We start from the raw sequence: 26396 nt of genomic DNA, 5'->3' as shown, positions 1-26396 counted from the left end.
CCACCAATGCCTCCTCTCTTCCCCACTCCCAGAGACTGACTACAGGAATACGAAAATAGAAGGCACTATTAAGTCTAGACCAGGTAAACCAGTCTAACGTGAAGATAATCAGCATAGCCGTGGCCTCTGGGGAAGAAGGTGACAACTGACAAAGGACCCAAGGAAACATTCTGGGAGCTGGAAATGTTCCATGTGGCTACAGGGGTATGAGTTACATGGGTACATCCATTTATCCAAACATTCAGCTATGACTGTCCATTTTACTTAAGTTTCCTGAAACAGCTATAATAATATAGTAACTGGGACTCCTGGGGGGCTCAGTCGGTTAAGAGTCCGACTCTAGATTTTGGTTCAGGTCATCATCTCAAGGTCATGGGATCGAGCCCCACGTTGGGCTCTGCGCTGGGTATGGAGTCCGCTTGTCCTTCTCCTTCTGCCGCCCCCCCCCAACCCCACCACTGGTTCATGCTCGCTTGCACTCTCTCTCTCTCAAATAAATAAAGTATTTAAAAAACTGTATAATCACCACCACCATCAGTGAATGGGAAGAGTAGGTGCAGGTGTAGCAATAGTAGAATTCATAGACAGAAAGTAGAATGGTGGTGGCCCAGGGCCGGGGTTAGGGGGGAGGGAGAGCTCTTTAGGGAGAATTTCCCAGATGAACAAGTTCTACACCCGGGTAGCACAGTAATGCACGTGTACTTAACACACCTGAACTGTCCACACAAAAATGGTGAGGATGATCGATTTTATGTTATATACTATATTTTAACATAATTAAAAACTTAAAAAAAAAAAAAAAAGGAAGGGAGGTCCTGAAATCTAGGAGGGGATTTCACATACACCGAGGGATTTCTGCCAGATGGTAGGGATGTGAGGACACATCGAAGGGCATCACAACGAACCACCTCGCAGCTGCCCTCCCTGAGATTCTGAAACAGAATTGATGAAAACCAAACTTGGTGGGAGGCCTGGGGGGTATCGGGACCTACAGGGACCTCCATCTGTGGAATCCCAGACTCAGAAAACCTACAGTCCTAGCCCCACCCCCTCAACCTCGGGCGGCTGTGTCGCCCACCCATCATGTACAACATCTGGCCCTCCCCTTTCAACTCAAGAACTGAAGAGGCACCAGCTACTGGTATCAGGGTAGGGTCTACCCCATACCAATTCATATCCTTCCTTATTTAGAAGGAATAAATGAAACAAGCAGCGGGGAGGGCAAATGAAACAAAACTGTGTAACAACAAAAGGTTAGGATAAGCATCCTACTCAAGATTCAGAGAAGGAACATGTAAAAACAGTTTTACTCCGGGAAGCTAAAATAAATTTGAGACAAATTCTCCTCTGCACTCTCAACAAAACTAAAGAAAACAAGAACAGAGTCAAATGAAGGGAAAGCTCAAAGAATTCAGGAGAGTGCAAGGAATCAAATAATGGCACAGAATTATAACCAGCCATCAGGAACAGTGACTGGCAAAACTGAGCGCAGAAAACAGTAAGTTGTGCAAAGGAGACACCTGAGAAGTACTTGCAAACCTCAAAAGAAAGAAAGAGAGGCTCGGGGCGCCTGGGTGGCTCAGTCGGTTAAGCGTCTGCCTCGGACTCAGGTCATGATCCCAGGGTCCTGGGATCAAGCCCCACATCGGGCTCCCTGCTCAGCCTCCTTCTCCCTCTGCCCCACCCCCTGCTTGTGTGCGCTCTCTCTAATAAATAAAATCTTAAAAAAAAGAAAGAGAGGCTCAAATACTCAACACAAGAATAATATATGTTACATATATACAGATATATACAGATAACTCCCATTCCAAAAAGAAATGAGCCCAGTGGGACACATGCAACAAAAATGTTCCTATTCTTAAGAGCTAAATCTGTAGACAAAGTACATTCCATGCACCTCAGCAAACTTATGAAAAGACACCAAAACCTGGACACTGCTTGGAATACCCCTTGAATTTCAAGGGGGAAAAAGAATGGTATGGGCATTCAGGAAGGTTGGAGGATGGGGGAGTCAACCATGAAAATAAAATATCATGTGGCCTCTGAATTACCCAATTTTAACAACATAAGATTACAGCACATCTACAGGGTACTGAGTGATAAAATACGTAACCCAAAAATGCTCTATTCATCCAAGCTGCCATTCACATGAGGAGGCATCAAAAATACCTTCTTAGTTACGTAAGTACTTTAAAAAAAAGAAAACTATAATTAGATGAAAGAAGTTAAAAAAAAACTACATTAGGTATTATAATAAATATAACTGGGGGTAAGCTCCATATTAAAAGACACAGACACTCAGACTCTGAGTTTTTAAATATAAAACTACACGCATAAAAAAAATTTTAAAAATATATATAAAACTACACGCTATCTGAAAGAAAGACAGTGATTTCTTTTTTAAAGGGCACAGAAAGGTTAAAAGTGAAGAGTAAAATAAAAAGTTAAATGTAGAATTATACCAGGTAAATTCCAACAACAGAAAGCAGAAAGTGCTTTATAAAACTCACTCGAATTAAAGGTGAAATCAGGAAATGCTTTACAAAAATTAGGAAAACTACAACTGAAAGCAGAAAGCATGTAACAGGTCAAGGAGGACCTATTTTTACAGATTAGGAGGACAACCCATAATAAAATGCTAGCAGGCAGGTATATATTTCTGTTAAATAACCTAGCAATAAAATATATAAAGTAAACTAGAAAGAGCCAATGGTAAAACCAAAAGAAACATTATATTATTGGAAGACATTAACAGATTCTCAAATCCTTGAAATAATAAATGGAAAAATAGTATTACTAGGGCCCTATAGGGAGTCTAAAACATGTGATTAATGTCGATGATATATGGAATTGAGAAATATACATATACGTAGCAAACAATAAACCCCAAAGGGGAAATAGCTTATGTTGCAAGCAAATGAAACATTTACACAAACTAATATTTTAAAAAAGGAATCCAAAACTTTCTATGAATCACCAAGAACAAAACTATTATCGGCAACATTCTCTCACAATAAACTAAAAGTGAATAAATATAAATACTAATGTAAAAAAAAGGGAATCACAGAAACTTAAATTATATTTTTAAATAACCTTTAGACTAAAGAGGACATCCAAACTAAAACTATGGAATATTTAGGAGAAAAAAGAGTTACAACACTTCACAGTAGGCTTCCGGGATGTGACCAAAAATGTACTCAGAGGAAAATTCATTGATTAAACACTTTTACTACTAAACAGAGAAAATTAAAGAGCTAAGGATTCAATTTTTTTAAAAAAATCTAAAGAAGGCAGAAGGCTGGATTTAACATAAACATAACAATGTGGAAATGTTTTAAGTAGTCAGAATTGACAAGTAACTTCAAAGTGTTAAGAGGTGGATAGAAAAATAGTAAGGCCTGGATATTAGTATTCAACCAAAAAATAAAGAAAAAAATACAATTACAAGAAAATCAAGACTAGAAAATATAACCAGAGGACATGCTTTTAAGTTCTATTCTATGCAAATTAGGTTCAAATTCTTGATAAGTTTCTAAGAAAATATAAGTGACCAAAACTATTTTCAACAAGAGCAAAAGCCAAAAAAAAAGTGAAGAAAGGATTACAGTGGAAAATCATCATCTCCAAAAGCATAACAAGATAGAGAGTTTTAAAGGCGAGTCCTTTTAAACTTTCAAAAGATAGATAATTCCCATGCAGTATAAATCATTCCTGGCAAGGACTACAAATAAACATCTGGCATGCATGCTTAAACTCTCATTTCCTACACTCGTACAAAACACTAAATTGTTTACACATGACAGGACCTCAGAATCCTTCTCAACACAGCAATCTCCACAGCCACTACCAATAGGTACACATTTTAAAATGTATTTATCCACCTTGTTCCAGATCACTTCCCAATTTATAACCCACTGTACCAGCATAATCCCCATTTTAAAAATGACAAAAAACAGCACACTAAAAATAAAACTGCAGGACAATCTCACTAAGGAATATAGACACAAAACACTGCAAAATGGATCTGAGGTGTATTAAAATAATGAAACACCATGAACAAAATGGGTTCCTTCCAGGATGGTTTAATATTAGGAAATCTATTAATACAATTCATCACATCAACAGATCAAAGTAAGAAAACCATATGGCCATCTGGGTACATAATGAAAAGGTATTTGTTTAAAATTCATCATCCTTTTCCCCCCTCTTATTAAATAGTTTTACAGTGGGGGAGGGGATGATTCACAATCCTTTGCAGAAGAAAAATTCAAAGACAGAAAAGTGAAAATCACTCCTAAATCATACCGCTCATCTCCACCTTTAAAAAATAAAAAAAAAGGGCGCCTGGGTGGCTCAGATGGTTAAGCGTCTGCCTTCGGCTCAGGTCATGATCCCAGGGTCCTGGGATCGAGTCCCGCATCAGGCTCCCTGCTCAGCGGGGAGCCTACTTCTCCCTCAGCCTCCCTCTCTCCCTCTGTCTCTTATGAATAAATAAATAAAATCTTTTAAAAAAATAAAAAAAAAGAACTGAGCAACTCAGAAGATGCTTAGTGATGAAGAATATGTATCAGAAACCAAAATAAAACTTTATACTTAATTAGAAAATGTTAGAATCCTTCCCACTAAAAGAAGAAATAAGACAATACAAGAATACTTGCTATCCCTATTATTAAAACTGCCCAGAAGGCCCACCCGACATACAAGAAAGAAAAAAAAAAAGGACAATGGCTATAAAAGAAGAAAGGAAATGAGTATTATCTGCATATATTATCATCTATCTAAAAAGCCACAAGAAACCACCGGAATTAAGAAGACAGTAAGCTATCCACTAACAAAACAACCACATAAAAACCAGTAGCTTTTCTATGTACCTGAATTAATTAGGCAAAATACACAAGGGAAATTATCCCACTTACAGTCAAAAATATCAAATGCTCAGGAATATATTTTGAAATAAATGTCCAAAACTTATCTGGAAAATTTTACTGTGGGTCATTATGGGAACATGGGAATGAAGAAAGAGACAGACCACCTCGCTGGGCAGAAAAACATAATATTGTGAGAATGTCCTTCCTAACTCAATTCAACGCATACATTTAATACAATTACCATCACAAAACAATTTTTACCTTTAAAATTGATTCAAGTGTTCATCTGGTAGAATATGTGTGAGACTAACGAAAGTTTTGAAAACAGAATAATGGGGAGCAATGTTTACCAAATATTATAGTATTTTAAAAGCAAAATTTACCAAAACAGGGTGGTACTGGAACTGAAGTTAATACATAGCTGCATCTGTTGAGTCTGTTTCTGGACTGTAATCTATTAAAATCTATCTGCCTGTATAAGACTATGCCAGGTCCACCTTCATTTAGTTACTGGAGCTTTAAGATATCTTAATATACGCATTTAGAAAATACGGACTCAGTCAGATCCACCCATCTCTTGGTCGCAGGACTGGACAGCCAATCCCTCAATCCTTTATAACCCTTCAGACCACCCAGCCATGGATTAAGTGGGACCCACAAAGCCATCCAGCTCAGAAGCAGCAAATGGGAGCAGGGTCACCACCACATTGCCTTCCCAGTGGCAGACATCACTAATCAATCTCAGCACCTTCCCCACTATGGCCTATCCACAGAATCAATAACCAACCATAGCTGGAATTCATAAGGAATCCCCTCCATCATCTCTAAAGTCCAATCCCTTCATTTTATGGGTGAATGAATTTTTATCCTCACGACAATTTTGCAAGGCAGAGCAGAAATAGCTCATTATCTCATATTCTAACAACAGTGTTTCCATTAGGGAAAATGACACCCCAAACTCAGCCCAGGCCTGATTAAGGGGCAGAACCGTCAACACGAGGCCTCTTGCATCCAGCCCTAGTCCTTCCACGTTCTCTATCCTCCTATACCCCAAACGGACTCAGACATAGGACTAGCGAGCCTACACAGTTTCCACATTCTGTGCAAGGGGAAAAAAAAAAAAGCATTCAGAGGCTTACATAGGACTTACTATGTGTCAAGCGCAGAGCTAGTGCTTTTACTATTAACCCATTCTGATGCAGAGAGAGGCTGAGTAATTTGCCCAGAGTCATGCAGCCTGCGGGTCTTGCATCCCGGAAATCTGGCTACCAAGGGGACAACCTTAGCCACTTGGCTGCCCTGCGTCTCAGAGCAGCAATCTAATAATGACTGTTTTTCCTGGGGCCATCATGCGCCACAGCGCTCAGACCCACCCTGCACACTCCTGCCAGACCTCGTACTGGGCTTTGGTAAAACTACAATGTAAAGAACATCTTCATATATAAAATATTTTGGTGTTTTAAAATCCTCTCCTTTGGATATACTCCCAAAGAGAGATTACTGGTAGTAAGATCTGGGAACTTCTATTGATTTGGAAAATATAGTAAACTCTTTAAAAAGTGGTTTGTTTGGTGTGTTTTTTTTTTTTACTCACTTTGTTATTATGAAAAAGGTTCGTGTTCCATGAAGAAAACTTAGTATATGCAAAAGAGAAAAAAAAAAAGACCATAACCCTATGCCTCTCCAAGATCATCCCCACTAATGGTTTTCTTCCCTGGGACTCCTTGGAAACCCGAGACGTCTAGTCACTTGTGGGAAGCCGCTCCAAGCCCATCTCCAAGTTCAGTTCGCCCATCCAGGAGCTCCCCAGCTGCCTGCTTCGTGCACTCATATCTTCAATGGGAAGTTACCAAGATCAGTATTCATCCTGAGGATGGGGAAGCCAGGCAGGCAGGACATTTCTGATCTGTTCCTGACCTGCTGGACAGGAGGGGTAAAGGGGCTCTAGGTTCCACCTGCTCAGGACACCTGGGAGGTCCTGGCAGGAGCACCTGGAAGACCCATTGTTGGGTCTTGAAATCAATTTAATGAGTCACAGCCAGCATTTTTTTAATAAAAGAGAGAATTAAAAAGTATCCAAATGCGTTGCAAGTAGTTAAGTGTAAATATCAGTTGCTTGCTTTTGCAGTACTTAGATGAGTCCACGGGTATAAGATGCTGATATAAAATGCATTTCTTCCAGTGGGTCAGTCATGAAAGTATGATTTGCTGCTGCCCAGCAGGGCACAGGCCCTGCAGAGGTCAGTTCTGTCTGGATACCAGGAGGCAGGAGTGAGACCGTATCTGCAAAAGCACTTTGCAGAGTGAGAACACTGTTCTGACCTGAGGCCAGATTACCAAAGATTGACTTTCTTCCCCTAACTTCCCCTACCTGCTATCTTTCCCCTCTAAACCCCCCACCGTCCCGCACCCCCTCAGAGACAAGAGTCCTGATTAACTGAACATTCTGGTGGGCCCACATAAAGGATAATCACATTTGGGCAGAATTTTATGACTCACCAGCTTTGAAAGAATTAGATTTATAGTAATAAATACACAACGCTAAAAAAATCACCAAAGTTCATCTTTCTTTGATGATGCATATTATTTCATTGGCCCAGAATGCTCTGCTCCCTCCCTTTCTTCGCACAGACCAATCTTCAGACCCTCAAATCCCATCTGTCCTTCAAAGCCACACTCAAATACCACTTCCTCCAGGAAGTTGCCCTGGATTCTCTTTCCAGGATTCATCTTTCCCTCCACGAAACACCCTCAGCAACTAGTCTTAGAACACTGAACACTTTCTATAGCACATTATATATGGCTGTGAACAGAATCCATATTGATTTATCACCTTGGCACCTATCAAGGGTCGTCACCCATAATAAGGACAAATATTTAATGGCTAAATAAATTCAAAAGGTATTTAAGATCTTAAAAGAGGAAGGATCATCATCCAAAACTGGTTTACCAGCATAAATGCGGAATAACTAGTTATTAGAGAATTCTGGCTAGTAAAATGAGATTAAAAATAATTTACTGAAAAATTAATACTCGTATAAGTAAATAACGTAAGAACAGACATGAAATTAACATCTTGAAGGGGTGTGCAATTATAAAGTCTTTTCTTTTGTGCATATATATTCTAGGTTTCCTCATTGAACATGAACCCCTCTCATAATAATAAAGTCAGTGAAACTTTTTTTAGTAAATGTTGCACATTTAGATTGGGTCTAGTTTTTCTCTTATAAAGTTCCACTGTAATGAACAATTTCATAACAGAAAAATAATATATAGAAGTATAGTAATTTCGGGGTGCCTGGGTGGCTCAGTCATTAAGCAACTGCCCTCGGCTCAGGTCATGACCTCAGAGTCCTGGGATCAAGCCCCGCATCGGGCTCCCTGCTCAGCGGGAAGCCTACTTCTCCCTCTCCCACTCCCCCTGCTTGTGTTCCCTCTCTCGCTGTGTCTCTGTCAAATAAATAAATAAAATCTTAAAAAGAAAAAAAAAAGAAGAATTTACTAGATTTCTTTTCCAAATCAACAGTTTCCCAAAGCCTACTACCAATTATTGGTCCAAAAGGGGCAGGATATACGGAAATATGTCAAACTAGTAACTACCCTTGACCCAGTAATCTATCTTCGGGAATATATCCAAAGGAGAGGGCTTTAAAATATCAGAGTATCTTATTTATGAAATTGTTCATTACAGTGGAACTTTATAAGAGAAAAATCAGACCCAATCTAAATGTGCAACAATAGAATATGGGTTAAATAAGCCATGTTCACTCTTTTCTGTGAATAGTATGCAGTCTTTAAAAATGACAATTAGGGGCGCCTGGGTGGCTCAGTTGGTTAAGCGACTGCCTTCGGCTCAGGTCATGGTCCCGGAGTCCTGGGATCGAGTCCCACATCAGGCTCCCGGCTCAGCGGGGAGCCTGCTTCTCCCTCTGACCCTCTCCCCTGTCATGCTGTTTCTCTCTCTCTCTCTCTCTCTCTCTCAAATAAAAAAAAAAAAAAAAATCTTTAAAAATGACAATTAGGAAGACAAAGTAAAGATGGGGGAAGGAAAAGGCAGGAGGCAAAACTAATACATTTATGATTCAAATAAATAAAAATATGCTTATAAGATAACTAGACGGAAATACACCGAAATTTTAATAGTGACTGTAAGAGGGCTGGGATTTATTTAACATAGTCTTTTCATTTCCTTATTTTCTGATTTCTCTGTAATATCATTAGCTTACTTTAATTCTTTAAAAATTAATGATTAAAACAAATATTAGCATATATCTAACTGCAACCAGGGAGTAATCTGTTCAGGAATATCTGTTTTGAATAAGCCATGACGACTGCTTCCCATGCACTTTAGCAAGCATGTATTAGCACCCCTCTGTGCCAGAGCATGTATGGTCCCCAGGGAGAGAGATCCGGGCATCCGAGAGAGCCAGCGTGTTCTTAAAGGAACTCCACAGACGCAGAAGTCGGACTCAGGCTCCAGTCTCTGCTCTGCCACTTCCCAGACGTGGTGAACGAGAGCACCAATGAGCTACAACCTACAGCAAGTTATCTCACCTCACTGAACTTCGGTTTCTTATCTACAGTGGCACTTGGGCCAGTCTGGATAACGGAGAGTCAGCCCCGTGAAAAAGCCCGCCAGAAAGCAGCCCCAGCCCGGTAACACACCTGGCAACGTACATGCTACTTTACAGGTCAGTTCTTAAGATACGATTCTCGTGCTCAAGCTTATCTAAAAGTGGCCAAATTAAAACAGTGTTATACCTGTACACCCAGGGAACGTCAGAGTCCAGAAAGAGACCCAAGTACATGTAAATTTAATATAAGGTAAAGATGACATTTCAAATCCAGGAGGAAAAGATGAATTATTCAGTTACTGGTGTTAGAGCAAGAAGCTGTCACGGCTGTTTAGGAAAAAAAAAAGAAAAAAAAAGAGCCTGATCTCTATGCCCCTCCTCTAAAGCAAATATATTCCAAATAGATAAACAATGTCAATGTAAGAAAACTAGCTGTATAAAATAATAGAAGAAATAAGGATGAATGGTTTTTAACTTCTTTTTTTTGTTGCCAGGTATTGAATCTTATAAACAATTACGAGCACTGGGGCGCCTGGGTGGCTCAGTCCTTAAGCGTCTGCCTTCGGCTCAGGTCATGATCCCAGGGTCCTGGGATCGAGCCCCGCATCGGGCTCCCTGCTCGGCGGGAAGCCTGCTTCTCCCTCTCCCACTTCCCTGGCTTGTGTTCCCTCTCTCGCTGTGTCTCTCTCTGTCAAATAAATAAATAAAATCTTTAAAAAAAAAAAAAAACAATTACGAGCACTCATGTACATCTCCCATGGTATACAAACACAGCTATTTCTTCTGTGTACATTCCTAGAAAACAAACTGATTTGTGAGGCAACATAAATGTTCAACTTTGGTTTTTCTCCCCCCACCTCAGCTATTGTTAAGTGTACAGTTCAGGAGTGCTAAGTATATTCACAGAGTTGTGCAGATCTCTAGAACTTTCTCATCTTGCAAAACTGAAACTCTATACCCATTGAACAACAACTCCCCATCTCCCCCTTCCCCTGGAAACCACGATTCTACTTTCTGTTTCTATGAGTTCCGACTACTTTCGATGTCTCATTTGAGTGGAATCACACAGTACTTGTCTTCTTGTGATTGGCTGATCTCACTCAGCACGGTGTCTTCAAGGTTTAGCCATATTTTATCATATAACAGGATTTTCTTTTTTAAGGCTGAATAATATTCCATTTTATGTACAGACCACATTTTGCTTATCTACTCACCCATCAATGAACATATGGGTTACCTCCACCTCTTGACTATTGTAAATACCACTGCAATCAACATGGGTGTATAATTATCTCTTTGAGATCCTGCTTTGAATTCTTTTGGATAGATACCCGGAAGCAGGATTGCCAGATCATATGATAATTCCATTTTTAATTTTCTGAGAAACCACCATACTGTTTTCCATCGCAGCTGCACCAACAGTACACAGGGTTCCAAATTTTCCACACCAACACTTACTTTGTTTCTTTTTCTTTTTACAGTGACTATCCTAATGGGTGTGAGGTGACAGCTCATTGCGGTTTTAAATTGCATTTCTCAAATGATCAGTGATGTTGAGTATATTTCCATATGCTTGTTGGCCATCTGTATTATCTTCTCTGGGAAAATGTTCAAGTCCTCTGCCCATTTTCTTAAAAATCAGGTTATTCCGTTTTTTGTTGTCAAATTGTAGGGGATTCTTTATATATTCTGGAAACTAACCCTTTCTCAGATACATGACTTGCAAATATTTTCTTCCACTTTGTAGGCTGCCTTTTTTGCTATAAATTCTTAATGTGGGCAAGTCTTTTCAACTGTGACACCAAAAAAAATAGTCAGAATCCAAAACACAAAAATGGAAGCATTTTAAAAGTAAACATTTTAGGGGTGCCTGGGTGGCTCAGTGTCTGCCTTCGGCTCAGGTCATAACACCAGGGTCCTGGGATCAAGCCCCGCATCAGGCTCTCTGTTCAGCACGGAGCCTGCTTCTCCCTCCCCCTCTGCTGCTCCCCCTGCTTGTACAGGCGTGCGCACGCTCTCGGTCTCTCTCTCTGTCAAATTAATTAATTTTTTTAAAAGTAAACATTTTATTCAACCACTTCTAAACTGCACTTAAAAAAAAAAGTCTAGGACAAGAAATACTTGGAATCTGAATAGCAAAGAGTCAGTATCTCTAAAATCCAGAGAGCTTTACAAAAAAAATTAAGGAAAAGATAAACACCCCAAGAGAAAAATAGGCAAAACGCTTGAACAGGCAATTCACAAAAGAAGAAATGCAAGTGGCTAATAAAAGTACACCAGGCAATGTTCAACCTCATTAGTTTGCCCATCAAGACCTCAACAATTAAAAACAGTGGCAATACAAGGTGATGGCCATTTGTATTGGATGTATAAGACGAGCACTCCCAATCTCTTCGTAGAAAGGTAAATCGCTATCACCTGCAGGATGCGAGTATGATATGATTTAGCAATCGGCCTCTTAGAGAGTGATGATAAAGAGATGACCACACAAGCAAGAAACCCTGCACGTAAAGAGATTAGAAATAACCAAAATCCAATAGGGCACCGAGTTCAGGGACATATATACAGTAGAAATACAATGTAGTCAATAAAATAATAATGAAGATCTCTATTTACTGATGCAGAAAGATATCCAGGAGTTTAAAAAGAAAAAAGAAAGCAGACGCTGAACAGCATGTAGAATATAATCCCATTTGAATAAAACTGTAATCATATATATTTAAATATGCAGAGAGATGACTTAAATAATGTTGATCAAATGTGAACAGTGGTTGTCTCTGGGTGGTAGGATTTGGGGTCATTTTTTTTAAGGAACAATCATATTTTTTCTGTACTGCTTTAAAGTTCTTGTAATGAATGTATTATTTTTATAATCGGGGGGAAAAAGAACCTATTTTCACTTGGAAGAAAAATAAAAGCAAGAATCAGCTCTTGTACAGCCACCTCACACTTAAAACAAACCAGAATGGAGTCAGCCGGGGGCCGTGTGAACTGCTGAGTCCTGAGTTCAAATTCTGCCTCTGGCACTAATTACCGGAACGACCCTTGGCAAGTTACTTGGCTTCGCTGTGCCCCGTTTCCTCCCCTGTAAAACAGACATGATGAAATTCTATGTCATGGAGTTATTTGGGGAATAAAGAAACTAATACTGAGAAAGTTCTCAATAATTATTAGCTTCATTCTCCCCTTTGAGCTCATCAGGGAAAGCACCCTAGCTGTATCTGGCCCATATCAGGTACTCAAAATGTGTCAGGTGATTTGAATGGGGTAGATGGATGGATGAACAGATAGTCATAAGAAGGACACACATCTGAAGGACAGAAAGATTATACGGGTGAATGGGTGGGTGGGTAGAGAAGGATGGAGAGATGAATAGCTAGACAGAGGGACTGATGGGTAGACAGACGGTATGGAAGCTTGTATCTTCCAAAGATGACCACACCAATATACATCCCCCTCCTACACGTTCAATGTGATGTTGCTGCAACTCCATAGAGAGGTGGGGCTTATGTCTCTCCTCTTGAAATGCGGCATATTTCTATAACTGCCTCAACCAGTAGATTGAGGTAGAAGTTATGCTACATGACTTCTGACACTAAATCATAAAAGGAGACACTGGGTCTGCTTGGCTCTATCTCTGTTGGGACATGTGCCTTGGGAGACTCAAGTTACCATATAGAAGTCAGGCCACGTATGAAGCCTCCATGCTGGAAAGACCCCATGAGATGGATGGATGGATGGATGGACGGACGGACGGATGGACGGATGGATGCCCAAGGAACTCCAAGTGTTCAAGTCTTTCAAACCCTGGCACTAGACATGAGAGTGAAGAAGACTTTAAGATGACCCTGGCCACTGCATGACCACAATCAGAGAGAGACCCTAAACCAGACCAACCAACTGAGCTACTCCCAAATTCCTGACCCACAAAACCACGGGAGACAGTAAATAGTGTTGTGTTAAGCCACTAAGTTTTGAGGTGACTTGTTACACAGCAGTAAGTATCTAATAAAGATGTTAAGAGGAGTCTGAGGCTGAATGCATGACCGCTCTATTGGGGGCCCTGGATATCAGTAACATCTTATGCTCAATTTCAGGTCTGGCACACTTCTCTTGTCTGTTCCAACAGCCTCCTGCTTACCTTCCTGTTCCATGCCTTTCTCACTTCTGCTATTTATACTTCCAAACGCCAGCCCTCCAAGCTCTGACTTGGATTAACTGCCCTCCTGCCCCTGAACAAACTAACAGAACATGCTTTCTGAGCAACTAGTCCAAGCCCTGACTGCGTAAGAGGGGAAACTGAGGCTCAAAGAGAGAAAGAAATTACCCCAGACTCCGGCTGAGTTAGAAGCAGGGCTCAGACTAGAGACTATGGTTCCCACCCCGAAGCCCAGAGTTATTTCTCCTCCAACAGCCTGTGGACTCCAGGTATCCCTGAGTTTGAGTCCCGCCTCCACTGCTTACTGCCAGTGACAGGAGTCCCATGAGGACAGCCAGCATCACCGCAGGCCCTGGCTAGGACGTGCCAGAGCTCTTGGCTCCAAGCATACCTTACATCTGTCTGGGCATAAATTTGCATTCTGAATCCAGGAGGCCCCGGTTCCAAGTATGTCAAATGTAATTAATTACAGCAAACCTTCTGCAACTGTTTTCAAACGCAGTATTAAAGGCACTGTGCTCATGAAACACACAAGCCACTGGCCCGCCGAGGAGCGCAGGGAGCTGGGGAATGGGGGCCTGGGAGGCCCAGATCCAGGCCCCACGGAATGGGGAGGGCAAGCTCCTGAGACACCGGGGTCCAGTTCAGCCCCACAGCGAAGGGGAGGGCATCCGAGGGAGCTGGGTTCAAGTCCTAGCCAATCACCAATGCCACAACTTGGTCAAGTATAACCTCCTCAACTGTAAGGGTGAATGGTAAGACTCTGCAGCTCAAAGGGCTATTTGTGAGCCTCGTCTCTGGCAATCATCTGAATTTGAAGCCAACCACCCTTACTAGCTGTGTACCCTTTCACCCCTGATTCTCAACACCCTCATATTAAAAATAAATAAATAAATACCCTTACTCTCCAGGGTGACTGTATTAACTGAGATAATAGATGTTAAATGGTAAGTCCAGCACCTGGCATATAAGAAGCACTTGGCAAATGTGCAATGATTACTGTACTTCAAGGCAGAAAAATTCTATTTTGCAAAAATCAAGTGAGATAATTAAGAATGCTCAACTTCAGCCTTTCGATAGAAACAGATCCTGAGCAAAACAAGTTTGTAAGGTGGAATTTCCAACACGTGGCTCAAACTCCTTTCAAAACACTAACAGCAAGAGAACTAGGCTACAAAGTTTGAGACCTGTGTTCAAGTCTAGCCCTCCCCGCCCACCCCCTACGCCGCACGCCCCGACCCCACTGGGGCTAGCTGAGCCCACCCAGACCAGGCTGGAGATCAGGGGAGCTAGATGACCTCCCCACCCTGCCAGCTCTGTCCTCTGCAGCAGTGTGCCCTCTGGGTCTTCCAGAAGCTTTACTTCCCAAATCTGTGCATAGAGCAGACATGACTTAGCACTCAAGAGAATGGCCTGTGGCCACTCAGGACCCTAAATCCATAGCCCCTAATGTGACCCAGGTTTCTATGCCCAAACCAGCCCTGAACTACACTCTGATTCATAAACCCTGGTTAAACCCCAAAGACTAAATAGACTGGAATTTTTTGGCAAGCGGAGAGATTGCCGGGGGTAATCTTTTAGATTTGTTTTTGCTTGTCTTGTTAGATTTACTTTCTTCCAAAGTGTTTAATTAATGTTTAGGGGAATGAATAAGCAAAGTGGAAAACAGTTTAATTTTTTCTTCCTAAATTACCAATCTCTTTCCCTCTCTCATAAATTCCCTCCATTTAACCACCTACTTATGCTGATGCCTATACGACCACATCAGCCTTCTTCTCAATCCCAAGCTCTGAATCTTGAATTCTTCACCAGTGACCTGATGAAGCAAGCTGCTGTGTGACCCTGGGAAAGCCACGCTCCCTCTCTGGGGGGAGTGGATCTTTAGACCAGCATTGTCCAACAGAAATATAATACAAGCCACATAGGTAATTTCAAATTTTCTAGTAGCCACATTGTTCTAAAAAAAAAAAAAGCGAAATTAATTTTAATAAGTATTTTGTTTAACCCAATATATAAAAGGCTATGATTTTAACTTGTAATGAGTATTTTTTTTTTTAAATTATTACTGAAATCTTTTACAATCTTTTTTTCCTACGAAGGCTTCAAAGTCCGGTGTGGATTTTACATTTCCAGCGAGCCACACTTCAACTGCTCGAGAGCCACGGCCAGTGGTTACCAATACACACTGGACAGCACAGGCATCTCTACAGACCTTCTAGCTCTAGACTGCCCAGATCCAAAAAGATGACTAGCCTTACAACAAATTCCAATTCCTGCCAGTAGCCCCCCAGGGAAGTTACCCTTCCCTGGGGCCTCCTTCCAGGCCAGTTTCAGTTTTCTTTCAGATCAGTTTCACTTTCTGCTTTTCCAGCATACATTACAAGAAACGCCCACATAAACACACTTAAATTTTTAGTTATTTTTCCCAGTTGATGAAATTTAAAACAACAAAATCTCCAGCATCCAAAAATGTATCTATTCTCTCTGGGTATTCTAAGTGCCCCTGCTATGTCCACTTAGCTCACAACACTCTGAGCCCAAAATAAAGCAAAACGCAAACTCTCTGCGAAATTTCACCTGATAAAAATTCCCATCCTTAATTCACTACAAAAATGTTGGGGCTGGTGGGAATTTGTCCGGTGGAGGCTCAAACCTGAGTGATAGAATGGCTAGCCCCTGGGGCATGCTGTCTCAGACAATAACATATCCAGCGAGCTAGCCAAAACAGCTGACTTTGAATGCTAGCAAACCACCAGCCAGGGGCTTGCCCAGGGACACTCCCAGGCCTCCTCCACTTTGCAGGACTCATTTCCGCCCATGGGGGTTTCCTCCCCCACCCCTGGGTCCCCCGATTCCCCCAGGACTAGGGCTGGCCCCAGGGAATCGAAGATTCCATCCCTGACACAGAGCTCACTTCACTAGAAAGCGGGTTTTCCCAGGTTTTCTATAGCTGGCTGGGGCGCCAAGTATCACCTGACTCCATTTATTCTCTTTAGCTTATATATGAAGCCTCCTTCTGCTGTGTCAGCCAAATTATTTTTATCATTTTTCTGTGGACTCAATACCATCCTCACCTCGGCCTCCCTCCTTTCCTTTTTAAGAAAAGAAAGGAGTTGTCACCAACATGTTTCTCCAGCTCTTCGCTGTTTATGAAGCACTTTTGAATCCATTAACTCACATGATGCTTGCAGGAAGCCCGTCAGGGATATACGAGAGGACTGTTCTCCCACTTATTGGATAAACAAACAGAGGCTCAGCGCCCAGCAGGTCACATATGTGATTGAAACGTGGGAACTGACTGGACAGGGAAAGTACAGACCCACCCAAGGCCTACAAAACCCCAAACCCTTTAAACCTTCGGCCGGCATATAAAATGAAACAAGCAAAGGGACCAACTCACCTCGTCGGCACCCATCTGTGACTTCGAGTTTACATAATCTCCCAACAGGGCACTTACAATTAGTGACCAGTGCTAGTTAGAAAAATCCATGTGTAAAAAAATAACACCTATGTAGGGCTTCCGGTCTAAAAAGCATTTTCAAAATAAATGAATGAATGAATAAATAGGGGTGCCTGGGTGGCTCAGTCGGTGAAGCATCTGCCTTCGGCTCAGGTCATGGTCCCAGGGTCCTGGGATCGAGTCCCGCATCAGGCTCCCTGCTCAGCGGGGAGTCTGCTTCTCCCTCTGCCTCTCACCCACCTCTCATGCTCTCTGTCTCAAATAAATAAAGTATTTAAAAAAAAATAAAATAAATGAACAAATAAGCATTTTCAAATACCCCCCCTCATTTGATTCTTGTGAAGGACAATTTCCAAGCCATTTCCCAGATGCAGAAACTGGGATTCTGGGGGCTGAGAAACTCATCTGCGGTATTAAAAGCGTGCCAACAGCAAACGTGTCGCAAACCCAGGTTATGGTCCAGGAACCGAGGGCCTGCCTTGCCCCTCAGCCATGTCATCTATACTACACGAGTGAGTGAGGGACACTGCCCAACCCAGTGGCCCAGGCACCAGCAACTCCCCCTTTGAAATCTGATCACTCTGGGATCAGGCAAAGAAGCAGGTCACCCAGCCCTGCTTTGATGACAACCCCAAGGGTATCTAATTATAACAGGGAGGGAAGGGAGGAGCCAGAATCCTCTCACTATTTCTCAAGACCAAATTAACTTTAATTTCTTTTGACACAGCATATGTGCAAGTAATAGGAAAAGCATTGGTTGAGGAGTTAGGAAATATGAGGCTTCAAGTTCCACCTCGGCCTAGTCACCGAGGTTTTGGGCAAGGAACTGCACCTCTCTTCGCGCGCGCACGTGCGTGTGTGTGTGTGTGTGTGTGTGTGTGTGTGTGTAACTAGATCAGGAATGACAAACCGGCTTCATGTCGATTAGCAATGTCTGCCACAGGCTTGAAAATAAGGGGCAGCAGTATGTATATTTTACTTATTTACCAGCCCTGGACTAGACGTTGTACAAATAACATGTTGCAAGTGAAAAGCACCCTGCCCTTTACAAAGCCTTCTTCTCACTATCCCTCACAACTTTTTACAAGAACCCAGTGCTGAGGGTATCATCCATCCCCATCATCCCCATCATCCCCATCATCCCCACTTTACACATAAGGAAATCAAAGTGCAGGGAAATCAAGAACTCTGGCAGAGATCAATAAAGCAGCGGAGCGGAGCAGAGAGGGAAGCCAAGCCTTATCCCTTCAACTTCGACCTGTTTGTTCTACCCTGGAAATGTCAAACTGGTATTCCACCATGGGCAGGACACTAAACCTCCCCCCCCGTCATGGGCTTCTTACACCTTTCAGAGAAGGGGCACAGCAAAGTTATGAAACCCACCCAAAGACATAGAAGGAAAGGGGTACTAATTCAAAGTTCCAGATGCTCCTCCCCAAGGCCAAGTCCTGTCCTCACTGCACGAGTGGAGAAGCCACGCCCAGAGCTAAGTGAGGTAAACAAGAGCAGAACTGGAAGTCCCTCATGTCACATCCCACCCCACCAGGAACATGACACCCTACCTCAATTCCAAGATGCCTTCAACTGTTAAATACACCATGGGTTTTGTAACAGCTTTTGGTGGAGAAGAAAATAAGAGGGAATGTACTAAGAGGAAACATCTATTGTAAGACACATCCTAATTTCAGAAATATGAATATGTTGGAACATGGCCATCGAGGAAATACGGTCTCCCTCAGACTGGGATCCTGTGCTCACTTGCTGGGCTGGGCCCAAAGTGTGAAAAGTGACAGTGTTTTATAAAGCTTACAGAAAAAAAAATTAAGCAAATAAACAGAACGTTCTCAATCTTCTCCCATAGATTTTCCTTGAATCTTTGGCATAATGCAAACCACAATCCGACCAAAGATGGGGTCTGATTGAACATGGAGTCACACATTTAGCGGCTACAGTTAAGGTGCTGCAGGTGTTCTGCAGAAAGCCCCCCGATGCCCCGTTCCTGGGCCCATGACCAAGACAACCAGCTCCCAAAGCAAACACAGTACCTAGTACCTCAAGGTTTTCCCCATTTCCACCTCCCTAGAAACGCTGAGACCATTCGCTGTACCTGCCAATTAGCCATCTGGATGATGACCCTACCTGGCCCCTCATCCATTTTAAAGAAATTGTTTATACAAGAGGAGTGAGTGAAGGGGGTGGGAAACTCTTCTAAAACTCCCCAAGATGTGTAAAATTCAAAGGAGTGTTATCCCCATTCAAGGAGTCCCCTCTGATTGATTACTCCAGCTCTAAAAAAAAAAAGGTGCTTAGGGCTCCCTAGTAAAACAGTGCTTCTGACCAAATGGCCAAACCCAAATTGGTCACCGACTCTTCACTAGACTCAAATCTGACTGATCTGAGCTATTTCCAAAAATCAAATTAAGTCATCAAATATTTATTGAGCTGCTGCTCTGTGCCAGACCCTAAAATGAATAACCCATGCTCTCTGCCCTCAAGGAACTCACAAGCTGGCTGGAGAGAGAGAAATGCAAACAAGCAACTCTCATCTGTGGGCCCACAGTATTTGGGAAGTACTGCAGGGTGGGCACGGATGAAGTCCACCCGGGCCGGTGTGGGGGGCTGCACAGAACAGGGCATGTACGGGGTCTTGAGGGGGCTGTTCTGGCTCCTCCAAGCAGAGATGAATAAGGGGAAGGGCCCTAAAGACAGGAGGCCCAAGGGGAACAGAAGCTCGAAGGTACACAGTTCGCCTGGGATTAAGATTTATCCCTTTTAAAGACTGTGCCACAGGCTTTGCAACAAATCCAGAAATATTCAGAGGAGCTAGAGCATCCCTGGAATGAAAGCATTAAGAACACTTTGACAAGACGCGTAAGGTCCAGGAGACGTCTCATCCTGGTCTGTTTTTAGAGCAACAACCAAAGAAGTGGACAGTTTCTGTTGTTGCCTAACTCCATCTTATTAAAGATAAGCCCCCAGGTTTCCAGAACTATCAAAATTGTGGTCACTGCGACTCGATATCCCCCAACAGAGACCCCCAGCCACTGGGTCAAGAGGTAACTAACATGTGATGACCGCCTTCTAAGAACCATCTTCCAAGGACTGGCTGGGTCTTTTCCCACGTGCCGCTCCATTTAATCGTAAATCAACCCATCAAGGTCAGGATGATTACCCACCTTTTTCCAGATACACAAGCTGTAGCTCCAAAACCAGGAGTGTCTTTCCCAAAGTAACACAAAGCTAACCATGCCATGGGGTAGGATTCCAAACTCTGGTCTGCTTGACCTCAAATCCCGCTTTCCATTTCACCAACTGGGCAGACGTCAGAAATTGTCTATGCTTCTGACCTAAGGCCCTGAGGCCCATCCAGGGGGGATTCTTGGGTGGTCCCATGTTCAGTTCAGACACGGATCCCACTGACAGACCATCTCTCCCCGCAATGTCCTCCTTCCTCTCAGATCCCAATCCTGGTCCTTCCCACCTGCTGTCTTCCGACATCTTCATCCTTCTTTAGGCCATACTTTATTTAAAACCCACCCCCTGCACCTGTACTTCTCAACTTCAAGGGCACGCATGCCGAGACACATCATCCTGGGGTTTCTAGCCATCATTTGTCATGTTTAACTAAAGTGTTCTGGCCTGATCCTGGCAGAAGACTGCTCTGGGACAAATACAAGATGTGGACCACTTCAGCCAGAAGAGGCTAAACGGCAGAACTCTTCACCACTATAGGTTGCACCACCACAGAGCATCTAGGGCTCAGGAAGGAAGGCCCACCAACAAAACCAAGAGCTTTGAAAGATGGGTCACTAACCTCCCGAGGCCACCCCATAACAACAACTAGATGGAACACTGGTCTCGCCGTGTGCTGTCCAAGACGGAAGCCACAAGCCACATGTGGCTACTGAGCACATGAAATGTGGCTAGTCAGAAAAGACTTAATAGCTCCCAAAGAAAGACCATAAAATATCACGCTAACAATTCTTTATATGAATGAGATACCGAAAGGATGGTATGCTGTGGATACACTGGGTTAAATAATCATATTATTAAAATTAATTCCACCTGTTTCTTTTTACTTTCTTTAGGTGTCACCAGAAAGCTTAACATTATGTGTGTGGCTCACATTTGTGACTCAAATTCTATTTCCATGGGACAGTGCCGGTCTGAAACACGTAACAGATGAGGAGACAGAGCAACTCGGGAGTTTTTAGGAAGCGCATACATCAAAATATAGACACTCACAGAGTCCGATTAAAATTTAAATACAGTGCAAACACAAAGGCTCTAACTCCAGAAAAACTCCTACGGCAATTTGAAGTAAAAGTGCGGAAGAAAAAGTAAGTGTGGCTGCTCGCTCTCCCACCAAGACGGGTATTCCAGGTTCCTTAAAAAATCTCCTTTCCGGCAAGAGAAGGCGGCAGAGATGCTGCCTTCCCTCTAGCACCTGTCGTTCCAGGCTTCTCCAAGGCCAACAAGCTGGGGTGTGTGCCCAACCACCGGGCAGCTGAGACTTCTTCCCAGTGGCCCGAAAGGCAGGCTCAGCCAGGGGACAAACCATGTGGCACAGGACACCTACTCCACAGGGTTCACGTCAAAGTCAACTGGGATAATAAGTGAGAAAAGAAGAGTCGAACTGGGAAAGTGCAGGGTATCTGCAGCACATCAAGGTGGGTCATCAGTCCACTACCCTGCCAACTCCTTTAACGGTAGGAATTACATTTATCGTGCACACGGATCGGCACACGGAAATAAAACAGAAGTTTCGTGAGACAACACTTACCTTCCATACTGTGCTATGCCTCTGCCCTTTGGTGTCCTTCTATGTTCCATTCCGTTCTTTTTTTACGCTGACTGTGAGCCACGAAATTGATTTTACAGTGGGTCACGGTCCGCGACCTAGCCCTGAGTATGGCCAGTAAGAGGTGCAGTCCTTGCTCTGTGATGCACACGGCACCCCTCTCTCTCTCCAGAACCCGGGCATCCAGATGGGACCTCAGAATCCTTCTCAACACAGTGCTGTCGGCAGCTACAGACAATCACTTGAAGTCAGAATCAGGGATGAAACCTATTTATTATTATCCTTGTTCTGATCCAAAGCTCTCAAAAACTGAGGCTCAGAAGGAAAAAGTGATTTGTCCAAGGTCATACAGCAAGACCTTGGGTGAACTAGGGCTCCTGTGGACCCACAAGGCCACTTCACTTTACATCACCAGGGAGGAGACACTACTGACCCCAAACATAACAAGAGCATGGAAAAAATTTAAATTTTCACCACGACCACGGAAAGTCAGCTTATACATCCACTAAAACACGGCAGGGGAAGTTCTTATCACCCCACCAAGGAGAAGACATGAGATTCTGAGGTCAGAGGTAGCAGCATGCCAAGAGCGGAGTCAAAAGTGGGGGGCGGGGGGGGGGACTGTATGTGACAATGGAGGAGTTTTTAAACTCTGTTTCTCAAATGAAACAAACCACTGGCTGTTTATTTTCTAGAACCAGGGAGAAGTCAGCCTTATGCTGACCAGCCATCTTTGTTGCTTTTCTTCTGCAAAAGCAAGAGCCCTTGTTCAAGTTCACCTCTGTGCAGGGCTGAAAGTATAAGCAAACCCTTTTTCCTAGTTTGGTCCAAAGTCAAGCTGTAAAGCAGGCCCTTGAAATTTCAGACCTTATTAGAAAAAAAAAAAAAAAAAAAAACTCCTTAGGCAGAAAAGCAAAACATTAAGTAATAAGAGTCTCTACTGTAAAACAGTATAAATGATCTTTCACCAAAATAACTCAGCCCATCATCAAATTACCACCCCTCGAGTCCAATTCGCCAGATTTTTTTGCCCAATATTATAAGAGAGTTTGGTGAACAGACATAGGTTAATAAAAATGAGCTCATATATCCATTTCTGGTCACACTTCCATCTAAAATAGGTGAGAGAGGCCAAGGCCTAGGTCAGATATCAGTCCTGGGAGACGCCAATAGAAACAAAAGAGAACTGACCCCGCCCCCAACAGTACCATCACGCACCTCTATTTCCTTTACAACAAACATGATCAGGATAACCAATTTTTTTTTTTTTTATAAAAGGAAAACACAAGTCTACAAAACAGAAATGATTTTCAATTCCTCACGGGGGTCCCCTTGAAACCATAGACAACACAACAAAATTTCACAGAATGGAATTGAAGGAATCTGAGTTGTGTGTCAGGAGACCCAGGACACACAAAGGGACGTGCTGCAATATTTGTCATTCCTTGCACCAGAAATAACCTGTGATCTACAACCCTGACTTTTTCTCAGATGCCCAGTAGGGGTGCCCACCTACCCCTCCCCAACCCAGGGCAGAGCTCCCCTCCATCACTTGCTAAACTCAGTCCTACTGTCTCATGAGGCCTACAGAGCCCTTGGAAATTACAAATTCTTTGACCGTCCTAGGCATCGGCCTAAATAATTCAACAGAAAAAAAAAAAATTTTTTTTCAATTATGCTACTTAAAAAAAAAAAAAACTCATTCCAAATATGTCAGAATATGGCCGGTCAGCCCTGAAGGATGTCGTTACTAAAAAAATAAAATCTCCCAAATGCAATGGTGATGATGGGAAATGTCGAACCTCTGCCACTGTCAAATATATTTCACAGAATTCGCATCCCCTCAGAAATTTGAATCCCCACAAAACGAGGTGGGAATCCACGAACTGGGGCCACCATTTTTTCCAAGACCAGCTGGTAGCCAGCGAAAGGGACACAGGGTTTCCCGTCCTAGCCCTGTGTGACCCACCATAACCCCCACACAAGGTTCCACCAAGATCCCACCCTGCCAATGCTAACAATATTTCCCCCTCCTCTGAACAGAAAAATTAAAACTTTTTTTTTTTTTTGGTTCAAAATCTCCAGCAAGTTCAACCAGATACTAATTCATCACAAATAACCCTTCAACTTCGGGTGGGTACCTTATTTTCATCTGTTAAATTTCAATTCAGTCAATATTTGTCCTCTAAAAAAAAATTTTTGTTTTCACCTTCATTTGATTTCATATTAAGGCCAAAAAACTACATCAAATACTGTTTGCATTTGTGCTTTTATGTTCCAAAGGCAAGTACCTTTGGGACTGGCTTTTGTGTCTATTTTTATTTTTTTTTCCTTTTAAAAAAATTAAATTTTGATGCTAGAATCAGCCGAATTGGTGTTTTACCCCATTTTTTCAGCAAACTTAAGTGTTCCACTAGAGAAGATGGTAAGAATCAAAATTTTCATCTCCTCTCTGTCCTGCCTTCTTTTATCTTTCCTTCTTAAGTCAGTAAAATTTGCGTTTTTTTAATCACAGACCCCCCCCCAAAATGATCAAAGCGAATGGATTTTCTTTTCCCCTTTGAAAGTAATCAAATTTGTGAAAAATACCAAATGCTAATGAACTATCAACCCCACATCACAATCAAGAAGGCCTAAAACCAATCTGGATTTCTTTAAAAATAATAAATTTTTCAAATTGGAAGAGTAAGCAAGCACAGAGAACAGAAAATTCTCTCCTACCAAGGATTCTTCAACCCTTGTCTTTATCAACTGATTCAGTTGCATGTCATAAAAAATGAGCTTCTGTGAATCCACTGTTAGTTTTTTCATAATAATGTTAATTATGCATATCTTATTTTAATGGCGGTCTCTCCTACAAATCTGTGGGCTACTCAATTTGTATAATGTAATGAATTTACATTTTTTTCACTGAATATTGCTCAAAAAAGGTTCCTGACATTTTCTAGATAAAACAACAACAAAAAAAGAAATGCCTAGACCTTTCAGGAAACAAAATCAGAAAATAGTCTTAATTATCCCATCAAAACAAAAAACAAAAAAACAAAAAAAACAACACAAAACCCAACAAATGCAGGAAAAAAACACAGGATTTCACTCTAACTTTTCCAGTTTCTGTTTTTCTTTAGAACCTTGGGATTTAAATGCAGTAAAATGTAAACGCAAAATTGGAAAAAAAAAAAAAAAAACTACAATTTTTGGGTGTGTCCAAAGCCAACATTTTAGGATCTATTTTCTCTTTTAAATCCTTCCCTCTTGAAAACAGAAAAACTTTAAATATTGCCAAATGGCAAAATTAGTCTTTTCTGCCCACTGGGCTAAACAAGTTCCAAATTACAATGAAGTACAATTTCTAATGGCTTCATAAAGCCAATTCTCCCAGTTTTCTCTAAACTCAACAATTTCCCTCCTTTCCTCATTCCAATTAGTTTTTTTGTCAAACTAAAATGAGTTAGGAAGCCAAATTGACTTCGGTTTTAGGAGGCTTTCTGCTTTCTCCCCCTCAAAAACTGAATTCATTCAAATTCCAGCTTAATTTTCATTTACATATTATCTGGATTTGGCTTCAGAAATAAAAATTGTCTCCATGCTCCCAGAAAGATCAAAGTGAAAATTTTCACCCCAAAAAAGAAAAAAAAAGAATCCTTTCCCCTTCCACTGCCTTATAGTGCAAACTTTTGAAAAAATAAGAAATAAAAAATATTTCTTTTCAATTTTAATTTCTTTTTTTTATTTACAAAATAGTATCCTCTAGGTGGCGTCGTTTTAATGGGAAAAAACTACCGTTTGAAGAAAAATTAGAAAAAAAAATTGAGAAAGGGAAATATGGCCTAAAAAAAAAAAGATTGTTGCAAAGATGGGGGGCCAGAGGGGAAAGACCTCCCGGGGGGTCATCAGGGACCCCCGAGCGCAGAGGGGGTCAGGGAGAAATTGCAAATTTGGGGGGGAGGGGGGGAGAGCTGGAAGGGGTTGCATTTTTGCAAAATGTGAATTGTCCAAACTGAAATGGCTGCTCTGTTCTCTCGCCGCTTTGTTTTCTGGGCTCCGGTCCGAGCCCGGGGCTGGAGGGGGCGCTGGGTGGGGGCCCGAAGAGACCCCCGCGTCACCCCCAGCCTCCTCACGCCCCGCGGCGCCCGGGGGGGCTCCCCAGACCCCGACCCCCCGGTTTGCGCCCACAAAAAGCCCGCAAACGTGCCCAGGCACTTTGCATTTTGCAAATCTTGCAATGAAGTGGCGCAGCGCCCCGGGCCCCGGCCCCCCGGGGTCCCCCGCGCGGTGCATGCCCCCGGCCCCCCGTCGTACCTGCGGAGCCGCCGCGCCGCCCGGCTGGTTCATGGGTCCGTGCGGGAGGAGGCGGCCCCGGCGCGTCCTGCTCCTCCCGGGCCGGGCTGCTGGTGCGCGCACAATGCCGCCGCCGCCGCTGCCGCCGCCGCCGCCGCCGCCGCCGCCGCTCCCTCCTCCGCCCGCCCCGCTCAGGCCGGGGGGGCGGGGGCGCTGGGGGCGCGCGGGGGGGGCGCCCGGCCCTCGCCCCCAC

The 26396-nt window shown here is 42.8% G+C and overlaps 1 protein-coding gene across 2 annotated transcripts in view; it reads right to left on the bottom strand.

Moving 5' to 3' along the window:
- Positions 1-26232, bottom strand: part of ZNF618 (zinc finger protein 618) — a 178697-nt gene extending 152465 nt beyond the window's left edge. For both annotated transcript variants that reach the window (XM_032418139.1, XM_032418141.1), the window contains exon 1: positions 26165-26232. In XM_032418139.1, the coding sequence (XP_032274030.1) occupies positions 26165-26197 (33 nt within the window). In that variant the 5' untranslated portion in view covers positions 26198-26232. The remainder of the gene's footprint in view (positions 1-26164) is intronic.
- Positions 26233-26396: the final 164 nt, after the last annotated feature.

The sequence above is a fragment of the Phoca vitulina genome, unplaced genomic scaffold, assembly GCF_004348235.1.
Source record: "Phoca vitulina isolate PV1807 unplaced genomic scaffold, GSC_HSeal_1.0 scaffold21, whole genome shotgun sequence".
In the NCBI taxonomy this organism is placed as follows: domain Eukaryota; kingdom Metazoa; phylum Chordata; class Mammalia; order Carnivora; family Phocidae; genus Phoca; species Phoca vitulina.
This window is presented reverse-complemented; position numbering and strand designations above follow the sequence as displayed.